The 26,239-nt window shown below is 38.7% G+C and overlaps 1 protein-coding gene across 1 annotated transcript in view; it reads right to left on the bottom strand.

Annotated features, from left to right (window-relative positions):
- Window positions 1–5,421: 5,421 nt before the first annotated feature.
- The window catches only part of gcgrb (glucagon receptor b), a 57,656-nt gene continuing 36,838 nt past the window's right edge, over window positions 5,422–26,239 (bottom strand). The window contains exons 2-14 of the mRNA XM_086296490.1: window positions 20,063–20,206; window positions 19,849–19,945; window positions 19,660–19,767; window positions 16,411–16,499; window positions 16,023–16,129; window positions 15,756–15,912; window positions 13,647–13,806; window positions 11,785–11,845; window positions 11,524–11,593; window positions 10,371–10,459; window positions 10,022–10,166; window positions 8,921–8,962; window positions 5,422–8,615 (exon numbers count right to left, since the gene is read on the bottom strand). Of these exons, the coding sequence (XP_086152616.1) occupies window positions 8,217–8,615; window positions 8,921–8,962; window positions 10,022–10,166; window positions 10,371–10,459; window positions 11,524–11,593; window positions 11,785–11,845; window positions 13,647–13,806; window positions 15,756–15,912; window positions 16,023–16,129; window positions 16,411–16,499; window positions 19,660–19,767; window positions 19,849–19,945; window positions 20,063–20,116 (1,578 nt within the window). The 5' untranslated portion in view covers window positions 20,117–20,206 and the 3' untranslated portion in view covers window positions 5,422–8,216. The remainder of the gene's footprint in view (window positions 8,616–8,920; window positions 8,963–10,021; window positions 10,167–10,370; window positions 10,460–11,523; window positions 11,594–11,784; window positions 11,846–13,646; window positions 13,807–15,755; window positions 15,913–16,022; window positions 16,130–16,410; window positions 16,500–19,659; window positions 19,768–19,848; window positions 19,946–20,062; window positions 20,207–26,239) is intronic.

Here is a 26,239-nt window from a genome sequence, read left to right on the forward strand (position 1 = left end):
TGTAAGCTAAAGCTGTTTGGGTCCTTGACAAAAAGAGAAAACGATCAGATCATTTGTTTCCTATAAAACGAAAATGTCCTATCTTTAATTACACCTACATACTATATATCTGCATTTTGTATTACTGTAAAAAGTGAGAAAAGGAAGAGTGAGGTCCAATTGAGAGCAGGATAAAAAACAGAAAGGGATGCCAAGGAATACTACAACTCTGTAGTAGTTAAGAACACATTTACAATAACAACAAGCCCAGGGCCTCAAAAAATAACAAAAACTAGCAGTCCAACTGCATGGGTGTAACATTATTAAGGCAAACACTACACAAGCAGCCAGTACAGCAATCAGTCTTTTTATTGGTTGTCTCTCACTGGTAAAAGTCTTTTACTGGGTCCAAGTCCTACACATCCAATTGTCTACCAACAATTCCAATCTCAGGTCTCTTTGGCATCAACCTGTACTGCCCATGTTGTTGCTCTGCTGTTACCTGCTCTCTGACCCCCCACAATCCTTTTGTGTAGTGAGCAGGTGTTCATAATTTCTTGGATTAGAAAAACATGGGTAGGAAGTAAAAACATTTCAAAATAAAAGCATTCAAACTTCTAAAAACATGCAACTACAAAACCAAGCTAATAAAATACATGATAAAACATTAACACTGCCATTATCCTATTATTGTAATAGAGCACCATGCCAGACTACAGGTTTATGTGCGGTTCCAAGAGTGTCTAAAAATAGAGTTGGCAGGGTCTTCAGCTGTAAGGTCCCTCGCCTGTGGAACCAACTCCCAGTTTGAATTTGACCCATAGACACCCTCCATACCTTGATTAGGCTTCAAACTTGCCTTTTTGGTAAAGCTTATAGTTTAGGTTGGACAATCAACCATCCCTTAGCTACCTTGCTGCTATAGGCTCAGACTGCTGCAGGACTTCACTGTGATCCACTTAGCACTTCTTTGCCTTTCACCTCTTTCCACTGCTCACATGCAGCATGTCATTAAATATTTTCCCCTCGCTCCCTTATTCTCTGTTTCACCTTGTCTCCCCAGGCTCTTTTTTTCTTTTTTTTGTGTCATCTTTGCTTTTTCCTCTCACCCCACATCCATTCTCAGCAGATGGCTCCCCCTCCCTCATCCTGGCTCTGCTGGAGCTTTCTTCAAAATTCTGTATAGTCCTTACAGTAAATGAGTGCCCTGAGTTGACTGTTATAATTTGACACTATAGAAATAAACCTGAATTGAACCTGAATTGAATTGTACTGGTGAGTAAGCCTGCAGTACCAACACTGTCAAACCACTTCATGCAATGACATTTCAGGATCTCAGTACTCAGGAGAACAGAAAAAATGGTGGATAAAGTAAATAAAGTTCACCTACACCAGCCAAACCTCTGTACAAACGATATAAATAAAGCCATTAAAACACAATTTTGAGCCCACAGTTTAAAACTGCTTTATGCAGCACACAACAATTACAAAAACACATTAATCTCTCTTTATCTCTGAAAGGCTTTAGCTTTGTTCAACATCTGTTGAGTCACAGGTTAACTGTAAAAATATCAGATCTTTTGTACAATAGCAGGAACAAGGATAACTCTATGGCAGTGGTTTCATTTTGCTATCATACTGTAACTGATTACAGCTACAGTATGACGTTTCCTTTAAAAACAAGCATAGCTCTCAGAAAGACCAAATCTGGCTGCGTAGCTATTAAACACAAGAAGAATGATGACAGTAATTACAGTGGGAAAACAGTTTGATCCACATGAGACCTAAATGCTTTGTGCTCAAGAGGCAGATAATTATTTTTCTGCAATATCTACACCCCTCCCATTATAGTACACACAAACATATGGTCTTTTATTCTGTACACATGTGAGCAGTGTTTTTTCCTCTTACTGCACTTTTGTGGGACTGTAACCCAGCCTGTGCCTGTTTTTGGACTCAAGTACTTTTCACAATAGATCTGTCACGGCTGATTGATTCCCGCGCCACGTAGCTCCTCAAGCTGTTTTTGTCCTGATCTCAAAATAACGTCTCATAACTTTGTGTACTGCATGTACACTACTTCTTGTCCAGTGTAAACTCGGAGACTTCAACAGCACAAAAAACAGATAAAAATTAGATTATAAAAACCAGTTTCGCAGATTCTAACACCCCCCCCACACACACAACGCAGACACACAGCACAGATATAACGAAGACTGTGATTTCAAATCTAATACCAACCACAAAAGGTCAGTGAACCCAGAGGAAAACTGATTTTAGCCTTTGGATATTTATTCCTTCAGTATTAGATATAACTTTATTTCCTATTTTATTAAATAATTACTGCAGCCTTGTCTGAGATTCTTTCTGCTTTAAGGATTTTCATAAGATTTTTATTTTGAGGGTTAAAAAATGATACTGAACTAGAACGCAGACTAACTGTAGTTAAAAAAAAAGGTAGATAACAGTTACTGCGCTTATTTGAATTATATCCTTTTTGAGTTGCAGCAATTTTATTAGTTCCAGAAATTGTTTTGTACCATCTACAATCCATTTGCTATCATGGGTTTGTGGTTTGGGAGTGAAATTCAGATTATTGCTGTAAGATTTTTTCACAGTCAGCTGAAATTACACACAGATGGTTTCAGCATCCTGTGGGGAAGCTTTGGGGAGGATGTATGGAAGAAGTTTGACCACAGTAATATGTTTTCAGTGACCCCAAAGATATAATGTGTTTTCAGACATCCTCCCTGTAGACTCGCAACATCACAAATGCCCATCTGGGATATTATTGGGTCCCACTAGTTAAAATATTATAGGAGTTCTTAAAACAGACATTTTAAGAACTGTGGGCCGATCCGAGAAAGCGTGAGTATTTGTTCTGTTTTTGTAATACATTTGGTCTCGCTTTATTTTTGCATCAATTAACGAGATTATGGTTGCAATTTAAACACCAATTAGAGACAAAAGCTTCTTTATCAGAATTTGAAAGCAAATTTTGGGCTTCAAAATCCAATTAACGAAATCAATTTTGTGATCAGTCCCTGTTTGCCCCTATTTCCTCTGTTTTTCTTATCTTTTCCCTTCACCTCCACCCAGTCATGACAGATGGGTGCCTCTCTCTGAGCCTGCTTCTGCAGAGTGTTGCTTCCTGTTAAAAGGGATTTTGTCCTTCCTTTGCCAGGTGCATGCTCTCAGGGAATTGTCTGATCATTGGGGAACATTCTCTACATTCTTCACCTTGGATTATAAAGCTCCCTGATGATGAGGGTTGTGAATCGGTGCTGCTTAGATAAAACTAATTCTATTCTATTCTACAAACTGTTTGCCAAATCCAGGCCTCAAGTGCCGGTGTCCTGCGGGTTGCAGATGTGTTGTTTATCAAGCACAGTTGATTTAAATGGCTAAATTACCTCCTCAACATGTCTCGAAGGTCTCCAGAGGCCTGGTAATGAACTAATCATTTGATTCAGGTGTGTTGACCCAGGGTGATATCTAAAACCTGCTGGAGGCCTGGATTTGAACACCCCTGCTCTAAGTAGCTCTTCATTTGAGTGTGTTATGCTCCCTCCACTTCCTTTATACTTTGCAGGGTTTTCTCTTTCTGAGGCCGTATGTTGGAGAAGATGGTTAAACTGACTGGGGTTTACCTGTGTAAGGCTCACAACAGGTACAGCCTAGTAGTATATGCAAAAAAAGGGAAATAACTGTGTTATTCCCCAACAAACACATAAATAACAGTAAAACTGTGTTTTGCTTATAGATTTTGTTTGATCAGGTTCCAAGGCTGGTAGTAGCTGTGACAGCTTTTTACTAGTTGCTGCTGGTGCTACTGTTGAGAATGCAGCAGCAGCCCTGACAGCTGATATGTTGGTCATTTTCTACACTTATTTCTAGTTTCTTTTCCTCTTTTAGCTTTTCAGCTCCAACTTTTCACTTGTTTGTCCATCTTTATAGATCACTTTTTCCACACTAACCTGTTGATTGGGCAATCCAGTGTCAGCTATGAAAAAGGGCTGCTGGAAATGCTTGTAGGGCTGGTGTGCAACTGCCATTCAAGCCACCCAGTAGCCTGTATAATTATATTGACAAAGAAAAAAAAATCATATTGACCATCAGCCCACAAGTGTTTTGGCCCACTGGGCAAATGCCAAGGAATGAAACCACTGGGTTTTAGATTTTTTTTCTTGTTTTGCCGACACTGCACTAATATGTCAGTTGTCCGTTCATGCATACCATGACTGATTCTTCATACCTCATGTTTATTATTTTGACATCGCAGTCTGTCTTGTCTCCCCTCTTTCTCAGTGGCTATGAGCTGGCTTGGGACAAATTCTGACATTCAGTTTTCAAGTAAAACTGCACAAGAAAAACAATTAAATTAAATAGACGGATTGAAATTGGATTTGTAAGCTAGCTCTAATGGCAGGGTCTCAGTGCATCCTTGTGTCTCTCACGGTGTTGACGTCACACCAGATTTTCATCTTTAAACAAAAAGAAAAAACTGTGTTTTTTATTGGACATGTTGTAATCAGTAATTATACCTTTCCTGCTAAGTGAGGTAAGAAAGTCAGTAGCCAATGTCAGATGGCTTGCACATGAACCAAAGGGTAAATTTTCCTATTATACTTGATGTAGTACAGTTTGCTTGCCAACAGTACACAATTAAATAATTCATGGTAAACTCTGCTCCAGAGTTGTGGACAAACCTTCAGTCACACACTCACTTCCTGAAGCTGATAATCCAAGTGGGACAAAATCCAGATTTTTTTCCTGGAAATGAAATGTTAGGTTGTTGTGAGCCTGTCCAACCCTGTAATTTCCCCTGTATCCCTTTTTTCTATAATCAGAATTGCACTTACAATATTCGATGCTGGAATGCAGCGTTCTGCCTTTGGTGGTTTATGTTCTCTCTTATATGTAAATGCACACACAGGCACGGCAATATTTTCAGAGAGACTTCGAGATCAATTACACACATGAGCACACATTCCCAGACATGTATGACTAACTAATACATAATTCATCAACTCATTACCTTCTGCACAACAATACACAGATATATGAGTAACCATTTCACATTGCAGTAATCTCCATTGGAAACATGGTTAACAATAAGGCCGCTAATCTGCTATGTCACATGTAATTAGCAATAACTGAGAGTGTTATTCCTGCATGTGTGCACATAGACCATTTCAGTAGCTTATTGTGTGCTTTTTTAAACTAAGGTTAGAACTTGGATATTGAACAGGAGCAGTTCTACAGAAAGTCACTGCAAAATATCAGCTAAATCCAAGTATTTCTTTTTAAATGTCACAAAACCGAGACAGGTGTATTACTTACCTTTCAGTCAGAGTTGCATCAATGACTCTGTTTGACACAACATACACTGAGACTCTTTTTGCTGACAGAATCAAATTTAATTGGATCCACAGAGGCATATGAAACACAATGATGTGGCTTTTATACAAAACCTCTTCCTTTTCTTAATGACAATGTTTGCTTTAGGGCTGTTTTGACAACTACAATACTTTAAGCAAAGAGACACAATCTGATACTTACAAACATGCTTTGTGAAAGAAAAGTCTTTTCTCATAATAATTCTTACTGCTTTCATTTTTGAGTCACCTGCACTGTAACCATTAGCATAACAATACACCCAATCACCCACCTGCTTTTGTCTATTTAGCTTTATTGATATGTATAGTTAACTCTTTAAAGAGTGTCTATTTTCTGTTCTGAATTTAAAGAGAAAAAAAAGGTCATTTAGGTATATATGCTGCTCAATAAAACAAAGGAACCTTCATCACAGTATAACACATAATCAGGTAAACTGTCAATTTGACCAGCTGACACACACAAACCGCTATGATCGCATTTCACCTGCTCTGGTGCAAATGAGAGTGACAAAACATCTGGAGATGCCAGAGTATCCAGAAGCTTTCACGCCTGTCACAGATAGATCAAGAAATTGGAGATCCATTGTTTGACCTGCCATCGCTGGTGTTCTCAGGTGAATTCCTACACAGCTGCACAATGCTGGGCTGTAAGCACAGGTCCTGCTAAAGACTGACTTCACGCCTTCCTCAGTCTCGTTCTAACATTTTAGTCAGAGACATGTACATGAGTAGCCTGCTGGAGGTAATTTTGTAGGGCTCCTATAGCTCTTTGCGTAATAGAAAACATGCTGGTTTTGCTGCTGGGTTGTTGCTCCTATATAGCCCCCTCCAGTTCTCCTTATGTAGCATCCTGCCTCCTGGTATGTCCTTCACTCTCTTATGACAGGATATGGATGTACCATCCTAGAGAAGCTGCTTTTTCAACCAGAATGGGCTGCAGTTACCATCTAATGCCAATGGTCCACGGACATCAGCTATTACTACTTCCTTTTTGAGAGGTGTCTTGGTGTTACCACTCCAGTGCAAGTGTTAGCACTGATGCACTGGAGAGAAATCAGCTGAAAATGATTCACAATGGTTTCTTCAATTCAAGTCAATTTTATTTACACCAAAACAGTCACTTCAAGGTGCTATTTCTTGTTTATATGGTTTCCTATATATCTACATATAATATATAAACGTATTAATAAAAATATCTGTAATAAATGTCCACATTTATTCTAAAAAAAAAACACAGTGTCAGGTTCTGCTTTCTTTGCACGAACTACAATGAAACAAGAATTAATTTTGGAAATACCTTTGCTACAATAGAGGTACTGATAGCTTTCAAATTCATGTGTACATCATGCCTGTTAGCAATAGTTCACACTTAGTGAACACACATTTTAGAGGAGTTTAATATTGTTTTTATTTAATAATTTTGGATAAATTAGGATGACCATCATTGCTACAGCCCTATAAAACGTATGCTTCCCAACTAGACAAATTGATATTGCACAAGTTTCACTGGTTTTGTATTATACTGTGAAGATTGTATCTTCTCTTAATTTTTTTAAGCAGTGTTTCATTGCTGGCTTCATTTATTTACGGTATCAAAAAAACCCAGCAACAAATAAATATGGTGGGTGGGGCACAATTTTTGTTCTGCGTTACTAAGTTTGACATAGAAAGCATAACAACAATCTAACTTTCATTGTCAATGTGGTGCATTAACAAAAAATCTTAGTCATACATTGTGTTTTTAAATGCAAAACCTTTTTCTTTAAAAACCGTCCTGGAATATAAAACAATCTTTGGACATCTGTACAAGCTGTAGATTTTGTGCAAAAATTATATTTCTAAAAATTAAAGTACGCCTGAAAAATTGTGCAGCTGACGGTGACTGTAACCGTGTAAGCATGAATCTTACAATGAGGCAATGAAGGCAAATGAGGAATTTGAGTTAGGTGTCAGACAAATCCAAGAGGCTCTGGATAGAGCGTGTACATCTAATTATATATATACAGTTAAATATTCAATTAAAATTCAGTTCAACCAAATTACTCCTCTGTCCATATACATTCAATCAAAATTTGTTTAAAAATGGAGTAGATGAATAAAAATATGGATTTCGTGCTTTATGCAGTCAATAACAAACCTGTGATATATTATTATTTTCTTGTTTGGCTTTGGCTTGTTAAAACCAGAATAAGTTAAACTTTGTATCATGTTCCTTCTAAAGGTGAAAGAGTCCATATTCTGTGTGCCTGCCTCAGCATAGCAAACACTGACTCCTATCACAGCATGATAAGATAGAGAGGTCTCCAGTAAATTGCAATTCCTGACCACTCAGACATTAAGAGTCTCTCATGGTGCAATTCACATTCATTTCCATCGAACCAAAAGTTTAAATAAAATCATACTTTGACACCAAGAGGTTCTTCTGTACCACAGATTAGTGCACACTGCTGCAAACACACACGACACAAGCATGTCCCACAATGGTTACACCGGATAAGATGTGAGAAGGGTTGAAATAGCTGTCCTCCATATGTGCACAGGCAGACACACGTACGCACACTGAACGCCAGTAAAGTTTTGATTTATTTGATCATTCCTAATGTCTGAAGTCAATAAGTGTTTTTTCCTCCATCTCCCAGAAGCAATAAATACTCATATGCAGCTGGGCAGGACTCAGTGGCATTTCCTGCAATGTTCTGAATCAGTGAACATCATGATCCCTGTTTGTTACTTCCTCATCCTCTTCCTGCTCAAGCTATACAACTGCCACATGATAAGCACGGATCCAAAGCAAGAAGCGCAATCAGTGAGAGTTTTTGCGATGAGGTCCCAGGGAAGTCAGACATTAGTTTCCTCTCCTTCCAGAGTATATGAGCGGTACTTCACGCGCTCTTCCAGACACACATCCTCTGTGGCAGTGCTGCTGGTGGCGCCTCTGTGCGATTGCAAAGAGAAGTGCAGGGTGTGCCTGCTTTTGGCAGGTCTGCATTTCCCTGTCCCGTTGCTAAAGGAGACAACGAGTTTGCGGTTCTCCTCAGCTGCAGTGGAGCAAACCGGGCCGCTGTTGGCTTTGTTGAAGTGAGGCCAGTCAACATTTGGGTCGGTGTTGGGCACATTGCCAGTGGCGATACTGCCGCTTTTAACGTGTGGCGTTTGGCTGTGTGTGTGGCGGTACTCCTCATCAATGTCCTTACCCAGTTTCCACCTCTTCCACTTTTTCAGCATCTCCGACTGCACCTGAGAGAGGAAGTGATGGGAGAGACAGGAGAGATAGTGGTGATGAAGATTGAACAAGACACAGAGGACATCAATAGATGGATGTTCTTTGCCAAAAACTGCATTTAAAAGACTGCATATTAGCAGATGGATCCTGTCGTGTCTGCTGGTCTTTGCAGACAAAAGAAACAAAAGTGGAACTTGAAGATGTTTTTAGAGATACAAAAGAACAAATAAAGGAAGAGACAGAGACAATAAAAAATGTATCCTCACAAAGAAGATACATTTAAAATTAAAGTGGCTTTTGACAAATGAATCTGTCTCACCTCTTTATTGACAAAGCAGTACAGGATGGCAACCAGCAGGCCCTGAAATGGAAGAACATTTAATATGCTTATTGTACTTAAAATACATTTTTTCATTATTAGAAACAAATACCCAGAAAATCACTATTTTTGCCTCATTACTCTCATCTAGTTCCCACAATAAAAGAGTAAAAACACTTTTTTTCAACAAGAGGAAAACAAACAAACAAAAAAAAGAGTCATTTTATTGCACTGGACAGCTAAAACACTTGATCACTGAACTGCCAAAGGCAGAGGCATAGTATGAATGATGGAGAATATAATTAATGCAGCCCAATCTCATTCCTAGGGTGTCAAAATCTCTATTACTATTTTGTCAGAGCTGCTGGGATCTCACAGGTGCACCGAAACCTGTCTTATAGAAATAGAGAGACGCTCTCTCACTCCCAGCTTGTCACATATGGATGCTTGCAAACAAGCACGTGAAGCCACATTTAAATGCACCGCCATTTTTTAATGTGTAGAGTTATTGTTATGAGGGGGCGCATTGTACCACAAAGTAATTTTTCACTAAAACTAATCAGGTAAGTTTATGGTGCAAAGACCTAAATTACAAGCAACAGCACAAGAGCATTCAAAATTAATGTGCCTTCTTGTGACTTACTCCACCTTTCATCTCCACCGTAATAAATGCACTTCCTAGTCTTTCCAAAAAAAGAATTTTATCTCTCAGCCATGAATGCTGCCACATCTGGTTCATCAAGTCACGGTGCCAGGACAGCTTGTTCACATTTCCTGCAACACCAGCAGTATCTGACAGAAGGGTAGGATTTGTGTGCTGCCTGAGTAAGAAATAGTCTAAAAAAATAAAATTTGAGGATTAAGAAGGAGTTTGCTGGGCAAAAGAAATGTCGAACCCAAGCTCTTCACCTATGTTTGCCTTTATATGCAAATGTACAACATATAAAAGTGCCAATTTCTTTGTTCTCTGTGACATCTTTGAGTTATACAGATAATTTATTACTTTAGCGTGCAGTTTATGTCTTCCTGGGTATTAATCCTCTGAGGTCCCTCTGTTATATTTATGGGCACATGTGGAACAAGTGAAAGTTGAACTTATACCTGGAAGGAGTTGAACAGGAGATCACAGAAGAGGCGAACGAGGCGCAGAACAGAGCCTTTAGGAACAGATTCATCAATGACAAAGGTGAAGAGGATGGCATGAATCCCAAGCAAGGGAATGAGAGTCAGGGTAGATTTTGCCAGTCTGGAAGAACGGAGAAAGGGGAAGCAAATGGTATTAGAGATTACAAGAAAACTCTGAAAACAGGGGACTATATATAAAAATGGCTATAATACCAAAAAAGTTAATTCCCAAGCGAAAAAGCTACTAAGACTAAGTAAATGCTTCCTGTCTGCATTTTCTTTAAAAAAACAAAAAAGAAAAGAAATAAAGGAACACATTTCTCACCTGAACTTGTAGTCAGTGTATCTCATCTGGTGAGCTCTAAGTTTAGACATTAAGATTTTAATAATACGGATAAATATGAAGAAGTTAATCTGAAAGAAAGAGGATAAAGAAAGTCACTTTGAAGCAAACACAATGCAATATTTTAGCATATGGTGCTAGAGAGAAGATTACTGCCGCTTTGGAACGCGTTAGTAGTTAACACAAAGTCTGACTTTAAACGAAGTCCTCACAGTGGGACTGGGCAGACGGATTAACGTCCCCACAACACGAGCAATTCAAGTGCTTGCGCACAGAACAAGCATGTGCACGTGCGCACACACTGTGATCTAGTGCAGGACACTTACTGATGGCAGGTCATTTATTATCACAGCACTCAAGATTTTGGCGCTCCAAGTTTGGTAAAGTGCGTGTGCTGTCTCAACACAAGTATTTGTGTAAATATGTATAGTGGAGTGTACACAAACGCAGTTTATTTAGGTGTGAATCAGGTTGTTTGCGCAATAGTAGAACTGCAGAACAGCTCTGGGGTTGTTGCACAATGATGAAAGACTTTACAACAACTTTACATTTTTACCAACTTTTTCTGCAACTGCATTAAAAAGTAATGCTCCCACACAGTGCAGCACTGCACATGTTTAAGTGCACTGGTCATAAGTGTGTCCATCCATAATGCTATTTGGGAACAAGAATCAGGAAACACACAAAAGGAAAGCGTCAGCTGGTTTTGGTATGTGATGTTGTTAAGAGGGAGTGTAAACACAATGATGTTGTCCTATATGAAATTTTAAATACTGATATTTTGTGAATATTGCACATGTGGTTGTATAAAGTTATATTTTGTCATCAGACTGAGCAAAGTGAAATAGCACAGCACTGAATGTAGGAACTGATAAAATATCAACTGCAGAAAATAAAAGTCACTATTTTTACACGACTTACATTTTTCCTGCAGTCCTATTTTCAACAGCTGCCTCATCTACACACATTCAAATACAAGCAGGCAGACAAAAGCATTTGGTATCTTTATGAGCACTCCTAAGCATCTGCCAAGACATAGATTGTTTTGAATTGTCTTTAAAACATTATCCAAATGTAAACTGACAAAGTTAAACACAAAGGTGAGAGAGAGAGAAAGAGATACAGAGAGTCTTACCAGATAAGCAAAAAGTATAGGAGATCGGATAATCCACCAATATCCCATGTTAATATTCCTCTCCCAGCACCTAGATACAGAAACAAACTTATGGGCATAACACATTTTATCAACATTTCCTCTGCAATATAAATTCTTTAAAGGAAACCAGGAGAAAAAAGACCCGCACTGATCTGTCTCCTCAGGGGTCACGGATAAAAGCGGCAATAATTAAACTGTCTTCCATTTGATGTGAGAATTCCATGAATTGATTAAACTTACTCTTCATTCTCATACAGGTATTTCACTGTGATCCATGGCAACACAAATATGAGCGGAGCACCTGAGAATGACAGAAAGCAAAGAATAAGGATCCCAAATCATTTCCTCCAAAGCACACGCAGTAGTCCTAGCTAATATTTATACTTTAGTCCAGTAATCAGTATCAAGTTATATTATTATATCACTGCCCATGATACAACATTTTTTATATTTTTTTCTGTCCTTGTGAATTTAATATCTCATTACCATTTCAAATATTTCCGCTCTCGTCTTATCCTAAGCAGACTTTAAAGGTCTCTAAATATTAAAATCATCTCTGTCATGTCTGCCTTTATCTAAGCTTCAATGAGCTCAATCCCTATGTGTTTATGAATGTGGTCTCAGAACTGTATCAGGCCTGTCAGGCTATAACACATCAAGGTGAGCTGGACAGTTGTTATTTTAGACATGGATGAGTAGTTTTCTTCAGTGAGTATTTTTAAAAGCTATACAAGAACTTAACTATGGACAGCTGTATAATTAAGTTCTTATTACAGAACAGGAGGCTGAAAATCATACATTCAATATTCATTTGAAAATGTAAAAATGGTGGAATCTAGGAAGTCTGAACTGGAGAAGCACATCTGCTCTTGAATGCTTGTTGTTACGGAATCTGAGGACTTGTTAAGTAGTAGTAGCAGCTGGACTCATTACATTTTTGTGTGTTTCAAAACAATACTTGACAGAGTTCCACGCCGTTAGGTGTTTACAGTGATATGAAAAAACAAAAACAAAACATATTTTCTTTCAGTGTCTCGTGGGTATGAATTAGATATCTCACAGTCTTAAAGACTACTGGGTGTTATACATCAAGGTCAATTTGCAGGTCTTGCAGAGTGCTACTGTCTAAGGAAATGTAAAAACAAAACCTGTATAAATCTTTCTTTGTCTCCAGAGAGAGACACACTAATGCAGGCTTTAGGTTTTAAAAAAGAATGAAGAATACATTATTTGGTTAGTCAGAGAAGTTTGAATTCAGGGCTTTTTTGAAAACCTTCTATTTTCAGTCACAGCTTAGTTCTAAGGTCTAAAAAACATTTGTAACCGTCAGTGGTATCTCTCAGCCTCCTAGCAGAAACACCTGAGGTGTCAATTTGAAAATCCTATGTCACCTTGTTTTCAAGTTATTGCATTCACAAGATTTTTAGAAAACACTTTGAAGTCGAGGTCACTGAGATTCAAAGCCGCCTAAGACTCTTCGAAGGCGCACCTATTGTATCAATTTGAAAACTCTATAGTGCCTTGTTCTCAGGTTATTGCATTCACAGGATTTTCAGAATATCTGGCTTCTGAACTTTGACCTTTAGGTTAAGGTCACTGAGATTCAAACTTATCCGCCCGCTTGGTGGGGCGACGTGAACTCCCCATCAGCCTTTAACAGTTACGGTCTGGGGTAAAATACACCCTTCTGATAAGTTAGCTCTGCTGTGTGCTACACAATATTTATATATACAAGAACGTTGTTACACCTAGCAGCTGGGAGACAGACAGACAAAACATATTGGTAGCAAGAGAAAACCTCTAAGGATACATTCCCACTTCAAACATGAAAAGAAGGTAAGGTGTAGTGTTTTTAGTAGTCTCGAGTGTTTATGGGATACAATAGCTAGAGACCGCAGATTTTCTTGTAGCTCCTCCTTGCTCTCAGAGCTATTAACATAACTGTTGGCTGACTTGTTGTTGCTAATTTCTGTCGTCTGACTAAATCACCCATCAAAAGACTGGCTGAAAGTCAGAGCGCTGTTCACTGTTGGACCTTTTGCATTACGTTGATAAGCACAAAGCCAAGTGTTCAGCTGCTGTTTAGCAGATTATGCTCTTACCCCAACCAATGGCCAGGTAAATGTAGAAGTACTTCCTCTCGCTGAATACAGTGATGACTAAGAGGCTATGAAGATAGATGCCTTCCACCAGAAGCCAATAGTTGTTGGCCATTACACTGTACTGCATCATCACCATGGCACCACGACACCACATCACAGCCTGACACGAGACAGATACCATGGGAACACAAACAATAAGCCAAGTTGTCCGTGCTTGCACAAATGTAGCAAATGCAGCTTTTAAACAAAGCTTCACAGGGTAAAAGCTGACAAATGTTTCAGTTCAGATGAATTAGTTTAACATTGTTCCAGTTCAGGGACAACAGCTACAGTACAGCACAGTGGGAGTTTTATTGTGGAATACACGGGTAGTTCCCCCTTTGCTAGACACCACAAAAATGAAAGTAAAAAAAAATGTAATATTTTTAAGTGATTTTTACTTCTTAATGATTGAGCTAAATGTGGATTATCTGACATCTTCCTCGACAAATGTGGAGTGTTTCATGTAAAAAGAAGCAAGGGGAACTTGAATATATCCATAGCTGAGTTTGCACTGTCCACTCTATACATTGAGTCACTATCTTTTTGTACTAATGTTAAATTTCTTAACTGTAGTTTTTATTCCACTTATAACGTAGTAGAAAATCATCCCAAACTGTAGTGTGTAAAAGGTATATGCTACTTTGCTCTTCAGCTGTAAAGTTAATGTTATTTTATTACCCATTAAGAGTGGCTACAGAACATCCAAACAGTGGTTCATTTAATTTATTGCCAGTGATGCAAATAAAGCTAATTCATGTTACATATATTTTACTTCTATGTTGTAGAGAGATGTATAAAATGAAATGTAAAGTATTTATCCAGAAATACAAGCAATGTTGATCTGCCCATAGCCTCTAATATGGTGCAAGTATTCTGCTGTGTGTTTTAGCAACAGAGATAATTAGATGGGCAATAGCAGTATACATTTGAGTGGTATCAGATATCAACAGGTGTCTGCCCTCGCTCATCTTCTGTGTAATAAATCCTAGATAGTGATCAGTCCTTTATGTTTCTTGATATTCTCTTGCAACCGCATTTCAGAACTTTAAATTAAATTCTTATGGACCTTTATGAACTCATGACAGGTTAGAATAGCATGTGAATTTCAAACATATATAAACTATATACTATATGGACAAAAGTACTGGGCCACCCACACATTACACCTACTGGAACTGCTCGGCTATGGAAACACATGATGTTAATGCCAGAGGATGTTTGGAACTCTGCAGTTACTGAGTCAGCACTGCGTTGGCGACTTTTACGCACTATACGCCTCAGCACTTGGCGACCCCGCTGTTCAACTTTACGTGGTGTGTCACTTTGTGGCTGACATGCTGTAGTTTCTTTTCCCTTCTTTTGCAGTAACACTACTTATAAAGGTTGTTGGAAGAAAGTCTATAATCTATACATCCTATAAAGTGCCATGTTAGGGCTGGTGTGCTCTTTAGAAGAACAGGTCGCATGGTCAGGTGTTTGATTTTATGCACCTTTTGCAATGAGACTGAAAACACCTCATTTTGAATATTAAGAAGTGTGACCCATTACTTTTGTCAACATGGGGTATATTCGTTTACTGAAGCTTTATTTACAGGAAATGACATGAAAAACAACACCAACAACATCAATAATGTTTTGTAGAATATGTCTTTCTTATCACAGATTTGTTGGTCTAGACATACCCAATCAATATCTAGTCAGCAGTTTATTGAAATATATGTGTGGTGGTTGTTAAAACCTACATGGAATTTATGTTCAGGACGAGCTATGCAAGTCACACTGTTGAATATAAAAATTATATCGTGGTAGAATATTCTCTGTATGTGTTTGTGGCACATACTGCACTACATTACATTTGCGATCGACCTTTAATAGCAACATCCAGTGAACACTGATGTTTAAAGTGAGGGATTAAAAGTAAGTTATCTATATGTTTGTCTCCTCCAATCACTAATCACCTTAATATTATTATTTAACAGCCTCTACACTCTATATCTACTGTAATATGGTGGCTATGGCTAAGGTTTTACAACTGCAGGTGAACTGGATGTGTGTTTGTTCGCTGACCGGTATGTTGACCCAGCTTCGTGCCTGTGAGTCACTGTTGCTTCTGGGATCCAGTGTGAGGGTCAGTAAAGCATCTTTAACCAGAATGGACACAGCTCTCAGGATGAATGAGGCAAACAGGTTCATGTGGATGTTGTTTCTCATACAGTGGAGCTTCCTAAGAGGTAAGAAGTGAGAGTAAGAAGGTAGAAGATGTAAACAAGATCCCGTAATTCAAACCAGGTCTGCTCCTTAACCCCCTTAACACGTCCTCTTTACATGATGTACCTGAAGAAGATGAGAATTCCCAGTGCCAGCAGCAAAGCCCCCAGTGAGAGAGAGTAACCCACTGTGTACATGATCCGCAACTGAGTGAGGATGCGGCCATACTGCTGCTGAAAGAGATAAAGCCATTTACAGACATGGACTACATTCAAACATAGATACAAACACACAATTTATATTCAGCTTTATTTAAACAATACAAAAAGATCCTAATAATTTACTGAACAGATGGAGGATTTTCACATGCGGCAGTAAGTTCAGATCATAATGAGTTAATGTTTTAAGTACCAGTACCGTGTAACAATCTGCCACTGCAGGCAGCTTCAAAAATGGCCACTAATTAACAAGAAAGCCACACACAAAAACAAAGTACTGCACTGTGTACACACACCTCACCAGGGTCGTCCTCACATTCACTGGTATTCTTCTGTGCCCATTTGCCATCTTCACTGCAGAATCTGTAAACCAGACCATCCTGAACTATACACACAAAGAAACAACGATTGTAAGATTTTATTTTAGAGTGGCATATGCAAATAGTGCTGTCGCCTAAACACAGTGACACTTTTGGATTTAAATGGTAAATGGCCTGCATTTGTATAGCGCTTTACTAGTTCCTAAGGACCCCAAAGCACTTTACACATTCAGTCATCCACACACAGGTGATGGCAAGCTACATTGTAGCCACAGCCACCCTGGGGCGCACTGACAGAGGCGAGGCTGCCGGACACTGGCGCCACCGGGCCCTCTGACCACCACCAGTAGGCAACAGGTGAAGTGTCTTGCCCAAGGACACAACGACCGAGACTGTCCAAGCCGGGGCTCGAACCAGCAACCTTCCGATTACAAGGCGAACTCCCAAATCTTGAGCCACGTTCGCCCCATTAAATTAAATTAAAGCTTTATTTCAGTTTTACTTTAATTTTAGAGTTTTACCAATTCACAACACTGACTATTTTATATTGTGAGGCAACTCTTAGCAGATTCGCTTATGGTATCAATTTCAAAATCCTACGTTACCCCATGAAGCTTTTCCAGCTGAGGGTAAAAAGATCAATTTCATCCCAAGGTTTAACTGATAGCTACGATAAACATAGCCATTATTTCAGAAATGCAGATGACTGTGTCTTTCTTTTTTATTTATTATGATATTTGATTGACACTTTTTACCACTCAGCTGTAAAAAGCTGATGGGGTATTGTCATCACCCTGCTGGGCAAGCGGATGGGGAGTTTGTGAATGTGATAAATCAAGAAGGACCAATTCATTACATAGGTGCAGCTACTAACAATCTCGGCTGTGTTCAAAGCTCAGTAACCTTGACCTCAAGGTATAGGGCAGAGGTCATTTTTTGGGGGGACTGTGCTCACACAGCCACACAACCTCCACTTCAGATACACTGACTAGTATTTAAAAAATGTATTGAAAAGCATGTTATTACCTTTCAGATATGCAAATTATGTTTTCCATGGGGTTTTATCTCAGAGTATTCCCTGAACATATATGTACGGCCCTCTTAAAAATTAGAAGGAATTCATTAAGCATTGTGGTGGGATAGTGGTGTAGTGGTTTGCATTGCTTCGTCATAGCATGAAGCTTCCAGGTTTGAATCCACTGCTTATTTTAGGACTTGGCAGAGAAGGAAAATGTGCAGTTTTTAACCAAATCTAAACATAAACAGACATCATTTTCTATGAGTCTTTTCAACAAGTCGAAAAGATGAATTTTCACATTTTTAACATACTCTCACTTTGTAGCTTTCTTGCAGCAGAATAATATATTTTCTTTTTTTTTTTTTTTTTTTTTTTTTTTTTTTCTTAAAATGACATCAGAAACAGCAGTATGCGACATTACGTGATGGCAGAGCTTCAGTTCATCCTTTGTCATTTTTTTTTTTTTAATAAATAGGACAGGGGGAATGAATGAGAGAAAGAGGGGGAGAGAAAGAAAGAAAACCAAAGGGGAGAAGAGACGGTGAGAAGGGGGGGGAAGAGAGAGAAAAAAAAAAAAAAAGAACTCCTGGGTCACCTGTATGGAGAAAAAAAAAAAACAAACAAAAAAAACAAACAGAGGAGACAGCAAACAACAAAGAGCAACATAATAATAGAGAAAACAAAGCACCATCACAATAAACTAGCTAGCCATAGATATCAATATTTACTAAATAATAAACGATATTGTGCAGCACGCAAGATAGACAGCGCACAGTGTGCTTTGAGGCAGCAGCCAAGAAAGCTTTAGTCCGCGTCTGTGAATACCCATGTGTGCATACCTGTGTGGATCAGCATGCTTGCATTCCAAAGGTTTCTCCAAATAATATATTTTCAAACAAAAGTTAGTGAAACACAGGTTGGGTCTAAAGTAGTGCTGCACATCAGATGTTTACACACACCCCTGCAAGGCTACGAGTCCTCCGGAGATAGCAAAGATCAAATCAAATCAAATCACTTTTTATTGTCACATCACATGTGCAGGCACACTGGCACAGCACATGCGAGTGAAATTCTTGTGTGCGAGCCCCACAAGCAACAGAGATGTGCAAACACAACAACACAAACGAGCAAAATACAAGAATGGCCAACCTGAAACTAATAAATATATGTACAATATATAATAGTGTATGCATTTCTGGATGCATAAACCCCCCTTCACACCTATTCAGAGGCCCAAAACAACCTGGAGGAAGCCTGTGCATGGAAACAAAGATAGTAGACAGACAGCTGCAGTCAAAATCCAGGCTTTTCATGCTATGAACCAAAACTGTTAAGTGTTTGAAGCAAAAGCCCGCACACCACAGGTAAATGACTGAGAAAGCTCCACAGGACAGGTGTGCTGCCACCGGTGACACAGTGTGAAGTCTTTACACCACTCATAGGTTGAGAGTAAAGTCAGGGCTGAGTAATATTTGGCCTTCACACTCATTTAAGCACTCCCTGAAACCTCAGTGCACCTCAGTACATTGTATTCAGTACATCATTCTGCCAACCGATTACCTGCTGTACATGAAGACCAGAAACCAATCTGTCAAGTGTTTGTATACATTATATGTTTTGTTAGAAAACTGGTCGTGTTACCCTGAAATGCATGAGTAATTTTTGAAACATGTTTTCTTACAGTGGGTCATTCACACATGTAACGCAGATTGACCGCTTAATTATTAAAAACCTTGAAAACCTAGAAATATAATAGAAAATGCAGCACTAAACCCTGACACACAGATGCAGCGTCAGGCTGCTGTGGTCATAAGCTTTTATTAACTCCCTTTTTTTCCCACTGTTTCACTGTTTGTACTTATTCACATTAATAGTTAAAAAAAAGCAACACAGTGAGCACATGGATGTCTTTGTTTTGGTGAGCAAGCTATCAAACACAATAATTACATATTATCACCTTATATCCTTGTTAAGTAAACCTTTCAATTAGCAGTCAAACTGTGCAGTGAGTTAGGTATAAGCATTTTATCCATGTAAATGAGAAAAAAAAACAGGTTAAAATTATGGCATATAATGAAATGCTACAGATAAGAGTGATAAGACTAGATTTAAATCGTACATTTGCAAACTGTAGCAACAGTACATTGTGACGCAGCAGTTGCTCTTTTGTTATTTTTTGTCTACCTCACACATATATTCACACTGACCTTTATGGTACCATGGCAGGAACCATGGGCAGGAGACATTTACAGTGGTTCCTGGAAGTCCATCGGGCCAGCACGCATACAAATCAAAGGTTCTGTTACACACCAGCCCTACAAGGGAAAGCAAATCTTTAGTCTGTGCTGGTGCAGATGCATTTTATGGACTTGCGTGCTGGGAGGAAAACAAATCACCTGTTGAAGGGGGCGTGGCACCGAGGTGGTCAAGGCACTGGTTCTTGTAGCTGCTCCACTGCTCCTTCACAAGCTCAAGAGAGTTAGCAGAGGAGACCTGAAGGGAGAGAGGAAATTTCTTTTGATGACTCTGAGAAGTAGACGGTGTGAATCAAGAAAAAGGAAACATATTTGAAAATTGGCATGTGAAAGTGAATAATGCTGGGAGTCATACCTTTTTGCAGCTGCAGAGCATGAGCAAGGCCAAGAGGAGACACACCTGGGACATCCCACTGATGCTGGGAGGATGGGGGTGGGGACCAAAACACAGAAGAGGCCCAACTCATGAGGCAGTCTCAGCCCTGTTTCACCACTTGGCCTGCAAACAACACGGAGAAGCTTGTTATAGGCGTGTGTTTGTGTAGATAACTTGAAATAACGAAGGGACTGTGAAACAGGTAACAGAAAAAACAGGCAATAATCAGTGACGCGCTTCTCCGTCACAATCACAACATAAATAATTTATATGCACCTGCGAGATACCTGGTTAAAAACAAACACCTAAAAGTCTTTGTTTTATTTTATTTTTTACACATCCTTTGCCATTAATGTGCTTTATTGACCTCAATATTAGGATATAAAATCTGTAACACAATCAGTAAGATGGGCTAATGAGTTGCTGACTATCACTTTGTTAGCACAATAATAATATTAATAATAAGAGGAAGAAGAAGAAGATTTGTTATTAATAAAGCAGTTTTCTGAATCTGATTCTGATTCACACTCCTGGTACGTTTGTGTATTTGTTCATGCCAACCCTCACATCTAGAATTCCACACTACAACTATATATACTTCTGAATGAAACCCATCCTTTGTCTATGTCTTAAATTCGACGAGCAGTGGCTTTCCTGTGGCATCAGTTGACGAGCTTCACCAACGCAGTTGGAGAACAAAACGAAATCTGAAACGTTTCTGCAAAAAACACCTTGAGCATGGAAACATTTTTAGCTAAAACGTTTCAAATTCCATTCTATTCCAGTCTCTTTGCTTCTGCTGAAGTGCTTCGTCGGGCTGTGGGTGTGTGTTTCTGTGTGTGGTTACCCCATGGCGCTAAAATGCTGTGACAGTGATCTAAAGTGAACTAAACTCGGCATAAATAGCCTTTCATTATCAGCGCACAAAGATTATCACCTTCATTTTAAGAGCTAAGAGCTGAGGAAAAAACAACAATACAGCAAAATACTGCTGTGCTTTGTTGCTGCAACAGATCTTTTATCTTCTGGCGCTGGAACAATATTTTTCCTTAGAACCACATGCAGTTTTTATTGACTGAGCAACAAAGTCAAGCAGACAGACAGAAGAAGGGCAGACAGTTCATAAGCTCTTATACAGGACACAATCTGAGAGATTAGACTATACTACTGCTTACGGTGAAATATCGGAATGAATCTATGAATATTAAAAATATGAGTGAGCCACTGATTTGCAATGTCACCTCACAACATGAAGGATCAGGGTTTTAACTTCCTTGTTAGAGGAGGCCTCTCTGGGTTGAAAGAAAAAAAATGGAACAGCAGCCAAGTGCCTGAGATGACCATACTGTGGATATTTACTCTAACAAACTCGGTAAAGAGCCAAGAGTATATAAAACAAGTGAAACAAAGTGTTAAGAACCAGCAATAATTGGATCCTGTGTTCAAAGCCTGATATATCTTCCTTCCATGTGCTTCACAACACAGCTGTTGTCCAAAAAGTGTACATTACCTTGAACTACACAATTGCATAAGTTTGCATTTCACTTGGAATTATCATGCGACTCATTTGAATTCACCTAATTTAAACATGTTCCTTAAATACTCCATAGAGATCTAATATCAATAACAGTGTTTTTAAGTTCTTGTTTTATTTTTTAAAGTTTGGTGGGATTATTACTAAAGATGGGTTTCAAAATAAGAAAATATTGACACAAGCTACAACATTACTGGATTTATCGATTTAATGTTCACTTGTTTTCCACTACTGAGTGAAACTAGAAAATTTTGTTAATGTTTCCAGTTCTCTAATCACATAGTATTAAATCTGAAATGCAGTTTTATGACACTTTTGGGAACCTTGGGCACAAAGCAGTAACTAAACCTTCTGTTGCAAATGCACAATGAGTCGTTCATATGCACAGTTAGATTCAATTTTTAAAGTACTCAGCACAAATTGCAAACATTGTTTTACCTTTACAGCAAATGATTTTTTTAGACTTTTCTTGCTCACACAGAATGTTTATGCTCTACAGACCTCTGAGAGCCACAACGAGTGGTCTGTTTGGATCACTCTTAATTGTAGGAGAAGAAGAATTTTCAGATTCTTGGCTGAATGGAGGATATTGTGCCCAGTATTTGCTGGCAATCGCTCTATTCTGTTTTCCCTGCTTAAGTTGGTGTGTGTCAAGTGTGCATATAAGCGTATGTCTGTGCATGCAAACCCCACTGGGCTACTTGCATCTGTGTATCTCTTTTTAGATATTAGCAGTGAGGAGAGGACAATGCAAATTACAAGACTGCTTCAAACTGATAGCCTTGTCGACCACACAGGGAGATTTTACATTACACATACATAAAACACATGTGCATAAAACACTTGCACATGCATACGCCTACACAAACACATTAACATGCTGTGGACTGCTGATATTTGAATGTATTTCAGCATTTATAAAACATAGTTTCAGGCAGCACTGTAGGTATACCCTAATTTCCAACCCTGCAAACACTTTACCTGCCTTTCACTGGGTGTAGATAGAATATTTAGTGGCAGTTAAATTTAATGTTGGTATCCACAGGCTACAGGATGTATTTAAAGCAGTGAGCACCACACTGTGTAATGCTGTCTAATGCTGCTTTTACTTGATTTCCTTTTATTTATATGATACATTTACTCGAAAAAACAAAACAAAAAACTTTCTATGTACTTCTATTGTATGTGAACCAATGCTTGCATTCTTTTAAGTATCCAGCTTGGGCCCATTTTACACGGTAGTTAAATGGAAAGGGCTCAGCGCTCTTGTCCAATGATGATATGATGAATACAGGAGTCTGTGTGTGTTATTAAGCAGAGAGAAAAAGCCAGAGATGGAAAGTGAAAAAGATATTTGCCCAGCTTCTAATCTGTATTACAAAAGCCTGTATGACTCAACATTTCCCATTAAATTATTCCTGAAAAATATCCTTTTCATATGAATGCGCATGTAAATCAAAACAAATGACAGACCACAAACAATGTGAATGTGCATGTGTATGGTGAGTACTACTGTTACTCCCTAGGGTTATATACTTGAAGAAACTGAGTGTCAGCCTTCACCTGCATTATGCATTTGTCTTTATCGCTCTTACACACTCTCTGCCTCTGCTTTCTAGGGAAGAAAGAGGTGTAAGTGTAACATCTCTCTAATGACTGTGTTGTTAGCTCATAACAGAAATTATTGACAGTTGACTACAGGAACCTCCCATGTACTTCGTATGGACTTATGCCTTGCAGCAATTCTTTATAATTTTGTTTAATCTGTTAACTATAAAATGAATGAAGAAAGTCAAATGGTCAATCTGATTCTTCCATTAAAAAATTTCATCTTTCATTTTCCTCTTCTGTCAGTATCAGTGTACCAGATACAGGCTAAGGCCGTGCCTGTCACTCTCTTCCTCCCACACATCTCTATTTAACTGCACAATGTGTAAAACGCACAACAGACAAACAAAAACAACAACGACAACAAAAACATACAGAAACTGCAGGATGAGAAAGTGAGGGAAAGAAATGAAAATTAGCTGTTAAACACATGGTTCCCCATCACCATTAATTCAAACTGTACATTTGTATTCAGGCCATAGTTTCTATGGATAAGTGCATTATCTGCTGTGAGTGCCAACCAATTATATTGTTTAAATCAATAATCATTCCCTATGTGAGGAGGAGCAGGCAATTAGTATGGAGAGTATGTAGGTGGTAGCAGAGACAGGAGTGCAGTGGCTGTAACGCAGAGCTGTAATTATGTTGTTTCTGCCTTGGTGAACCCTCCAGCCCCATATGGTGACTGACAGCCAAATGGTCTTTAACTCCAATAACATTCTTTGCAGGACTTTAAGTAGTTCTCATTTTAGTTTGTTTTGTGTTTGCTTGGTGTTTTTAATGCTTTCTATCAGTACCTCCCAAGAATGCAAAAAAACATTGCAGTCAGGATGAAACTATTAAAAAAAGATTTCTTCTGTCTGCACTGATTTATCTTTGAAGGTATGACTCTGTTCTGGGCTCTCCCCGCTTTTCCATGCGCATTTGCAAAGCCTGTGGCAGGCAGAATAAGAATCCTGCACTGAACAGGCGCCGGTGACACCGCATATGACGCTGATTCATTCAGACACAGCATGAAAAGGAGGCACTGGAGTGGTTTTGGTTTGCTAAGCTGCTTGCATTTAAATACGTGAGCCTACATAAGATTAATAAACTAGATGCATAAAAGGTTATCACTTGAGTTAAAGAAGTTGGCTTTTTAAATTAATAGTGGTCATTTCTTTTCAGTGTTTTTCAAATGTTAAGTTCTTCATTAGAATTTAATTTAACCTGCAATCAAAGAGCTACAGCACCATTTTCTGTGCTATAAAAACCTTTGAAATAAATTTAGACCATTATGCATACAGTAATTCTACATCTAGCCTTATAGTAGTTAGACTTATAGTAGGATCTGTTTATGTTTTTATAATATTTGGAGCACTTCTGTCTGCACCTCAGTATATTGGAAGTGATTGGGATTTGGGTTTGAGCTGCACAAAACGTTGTGCAATAACAGTGTTTTTCCATACAAAACGTTCCTGCTCCTCTCACAGACCTCACTATGAACATTTGGAAGTATTTTCTGGCAAATAAATAGTCCGAGTGAAAACCACTGTGCAGATTAACTTATTTAAAAGGGTGTTTATGGAAATAAGTACTAATCTTAAGTTTTCAATCAATTTTAAGCCAAAACGAGACTTTTATCTAATGTGTTGGGTTGGCATCTCAAAACCTGAGCTAATACGATTCCAGTGTCTGCATGCTGTCCATTCGACTCTTATACAGAGAAGGTGAAGTCACATAGAAGAGCTTGAATTATGGTCTTGAGGGGATCACTGTTATCTTCATCAGATTAGGTGCACTTGGCATAAGATTGTGTTTGAGTGTGTTTTGTGTGTGTGCATGTAAGGGAGTGAGCCTGTATTTTATGAGTACCTGAAGTGTGTGATGGAAGTGATCCAGAATCTGCTCCTTCAGCAGATGTTACGCTTCACAAACAGAACAAGTGCCATATTTCTTTTCATCTCTCACCTTCTCTCATATGTTCACCTTTTGCTTCCTCCATCCTTCTACTTTATGATCCTTGAACCACTTAGAGGCAAAATGGCTTGTCAGATGCAAGGAGACAAATGCCTGTGGACAAGTTTTCAGAAAATCTCCCTCTGTTCCCTGCCTTATCGTTCCTTCTGCCTCCTCGGGGGAGAATTCTTGCCCATCTTGTTTTCTGTCTGATTTGGCTTATGTGGAAAATCTTTGCAGCAGGAAACACAGAGGTGACCAACAGGCACAGGCTTGTATCTTTTGCATGGACCTCAGACATATAGTTGGCATACTATTAAAAGTAGTTAGTCATTTGCATTTTCATAACCTGCTTACCCAAGAGGACTTAGTTTCCTATTATAACTCTAGTCTCAATAGTATTCTAAACTGTTGCCCCACTCAAAACCAAATCTGTATCATTCTCTCAGTCAGCACCCTGGTTTACAGCTGAACTCAGGCTCCTGAAAGCAAAAGGACGACGACTTGAACGCCTTTATAAGAAAACTGGTCTGAATATCCACAAGGAAATGTTTAATAATCATATTATGTATTATAAGGAGTGTATTAATCAAACAAAATCTGCTTACTACTCCACCATTATCTGTTCAAAAGATGACTCAAGCAAGATACTGTTTTCACTGTTCAACTCTTCTTTCAGGCCACCAGATTCTTAACCTGCTCATCTTTACTCGTCCTCCTTTTGTGATTCTTTAATATTATTTTTCATTGAGAAAATTCACAAAATACACCAAGAACTGGTTTCCGAGGTTCCATTTAGCTCTTCCTGTGTAATTCATCTCTCATCACACTTTTTATTTTGCTTTCCAGCGCCCCTCGGTTACTGATATTTCAGATTTCATCTGTAAGTTAAAACCTTCTACTTGTCAGCTAGACCCCATTCCTACAGTTTTGGTTAAGGCATGTCTACCTTCTTTGCTTCCCGTCATATCTGCTATCATCTGCTCTTCACTTACCACTGGAACTGTTCCTGCTTCCCTCAAAATTGCCGGCATCACCCCAATATTGAAAAAAAAACTGGTCTTCTCAAACTCAAT

The sequence above is a fragment of the Aulonocara sp. 'chitande type north' Nkhata Bay genome, linkage group LG6, assembly GCF_057382095.1.
Source record: "Aulonocara sp. 'chitande type north' Nkhata Bay isolate Kocher_YH1m ecotype deep benthic linkage group LG6, A_spYH_male_GT1.1, whole genome shotgun sequence".
Taxonomy (NCBI): domain Eukaryota; kingdom Metazoa; phylum Chordata; class Actinopteri; order Cichliformes; family Cichlidae; genus Aulonocara; species Aulonocara sp. 'chitande type north' Nkhata Bay.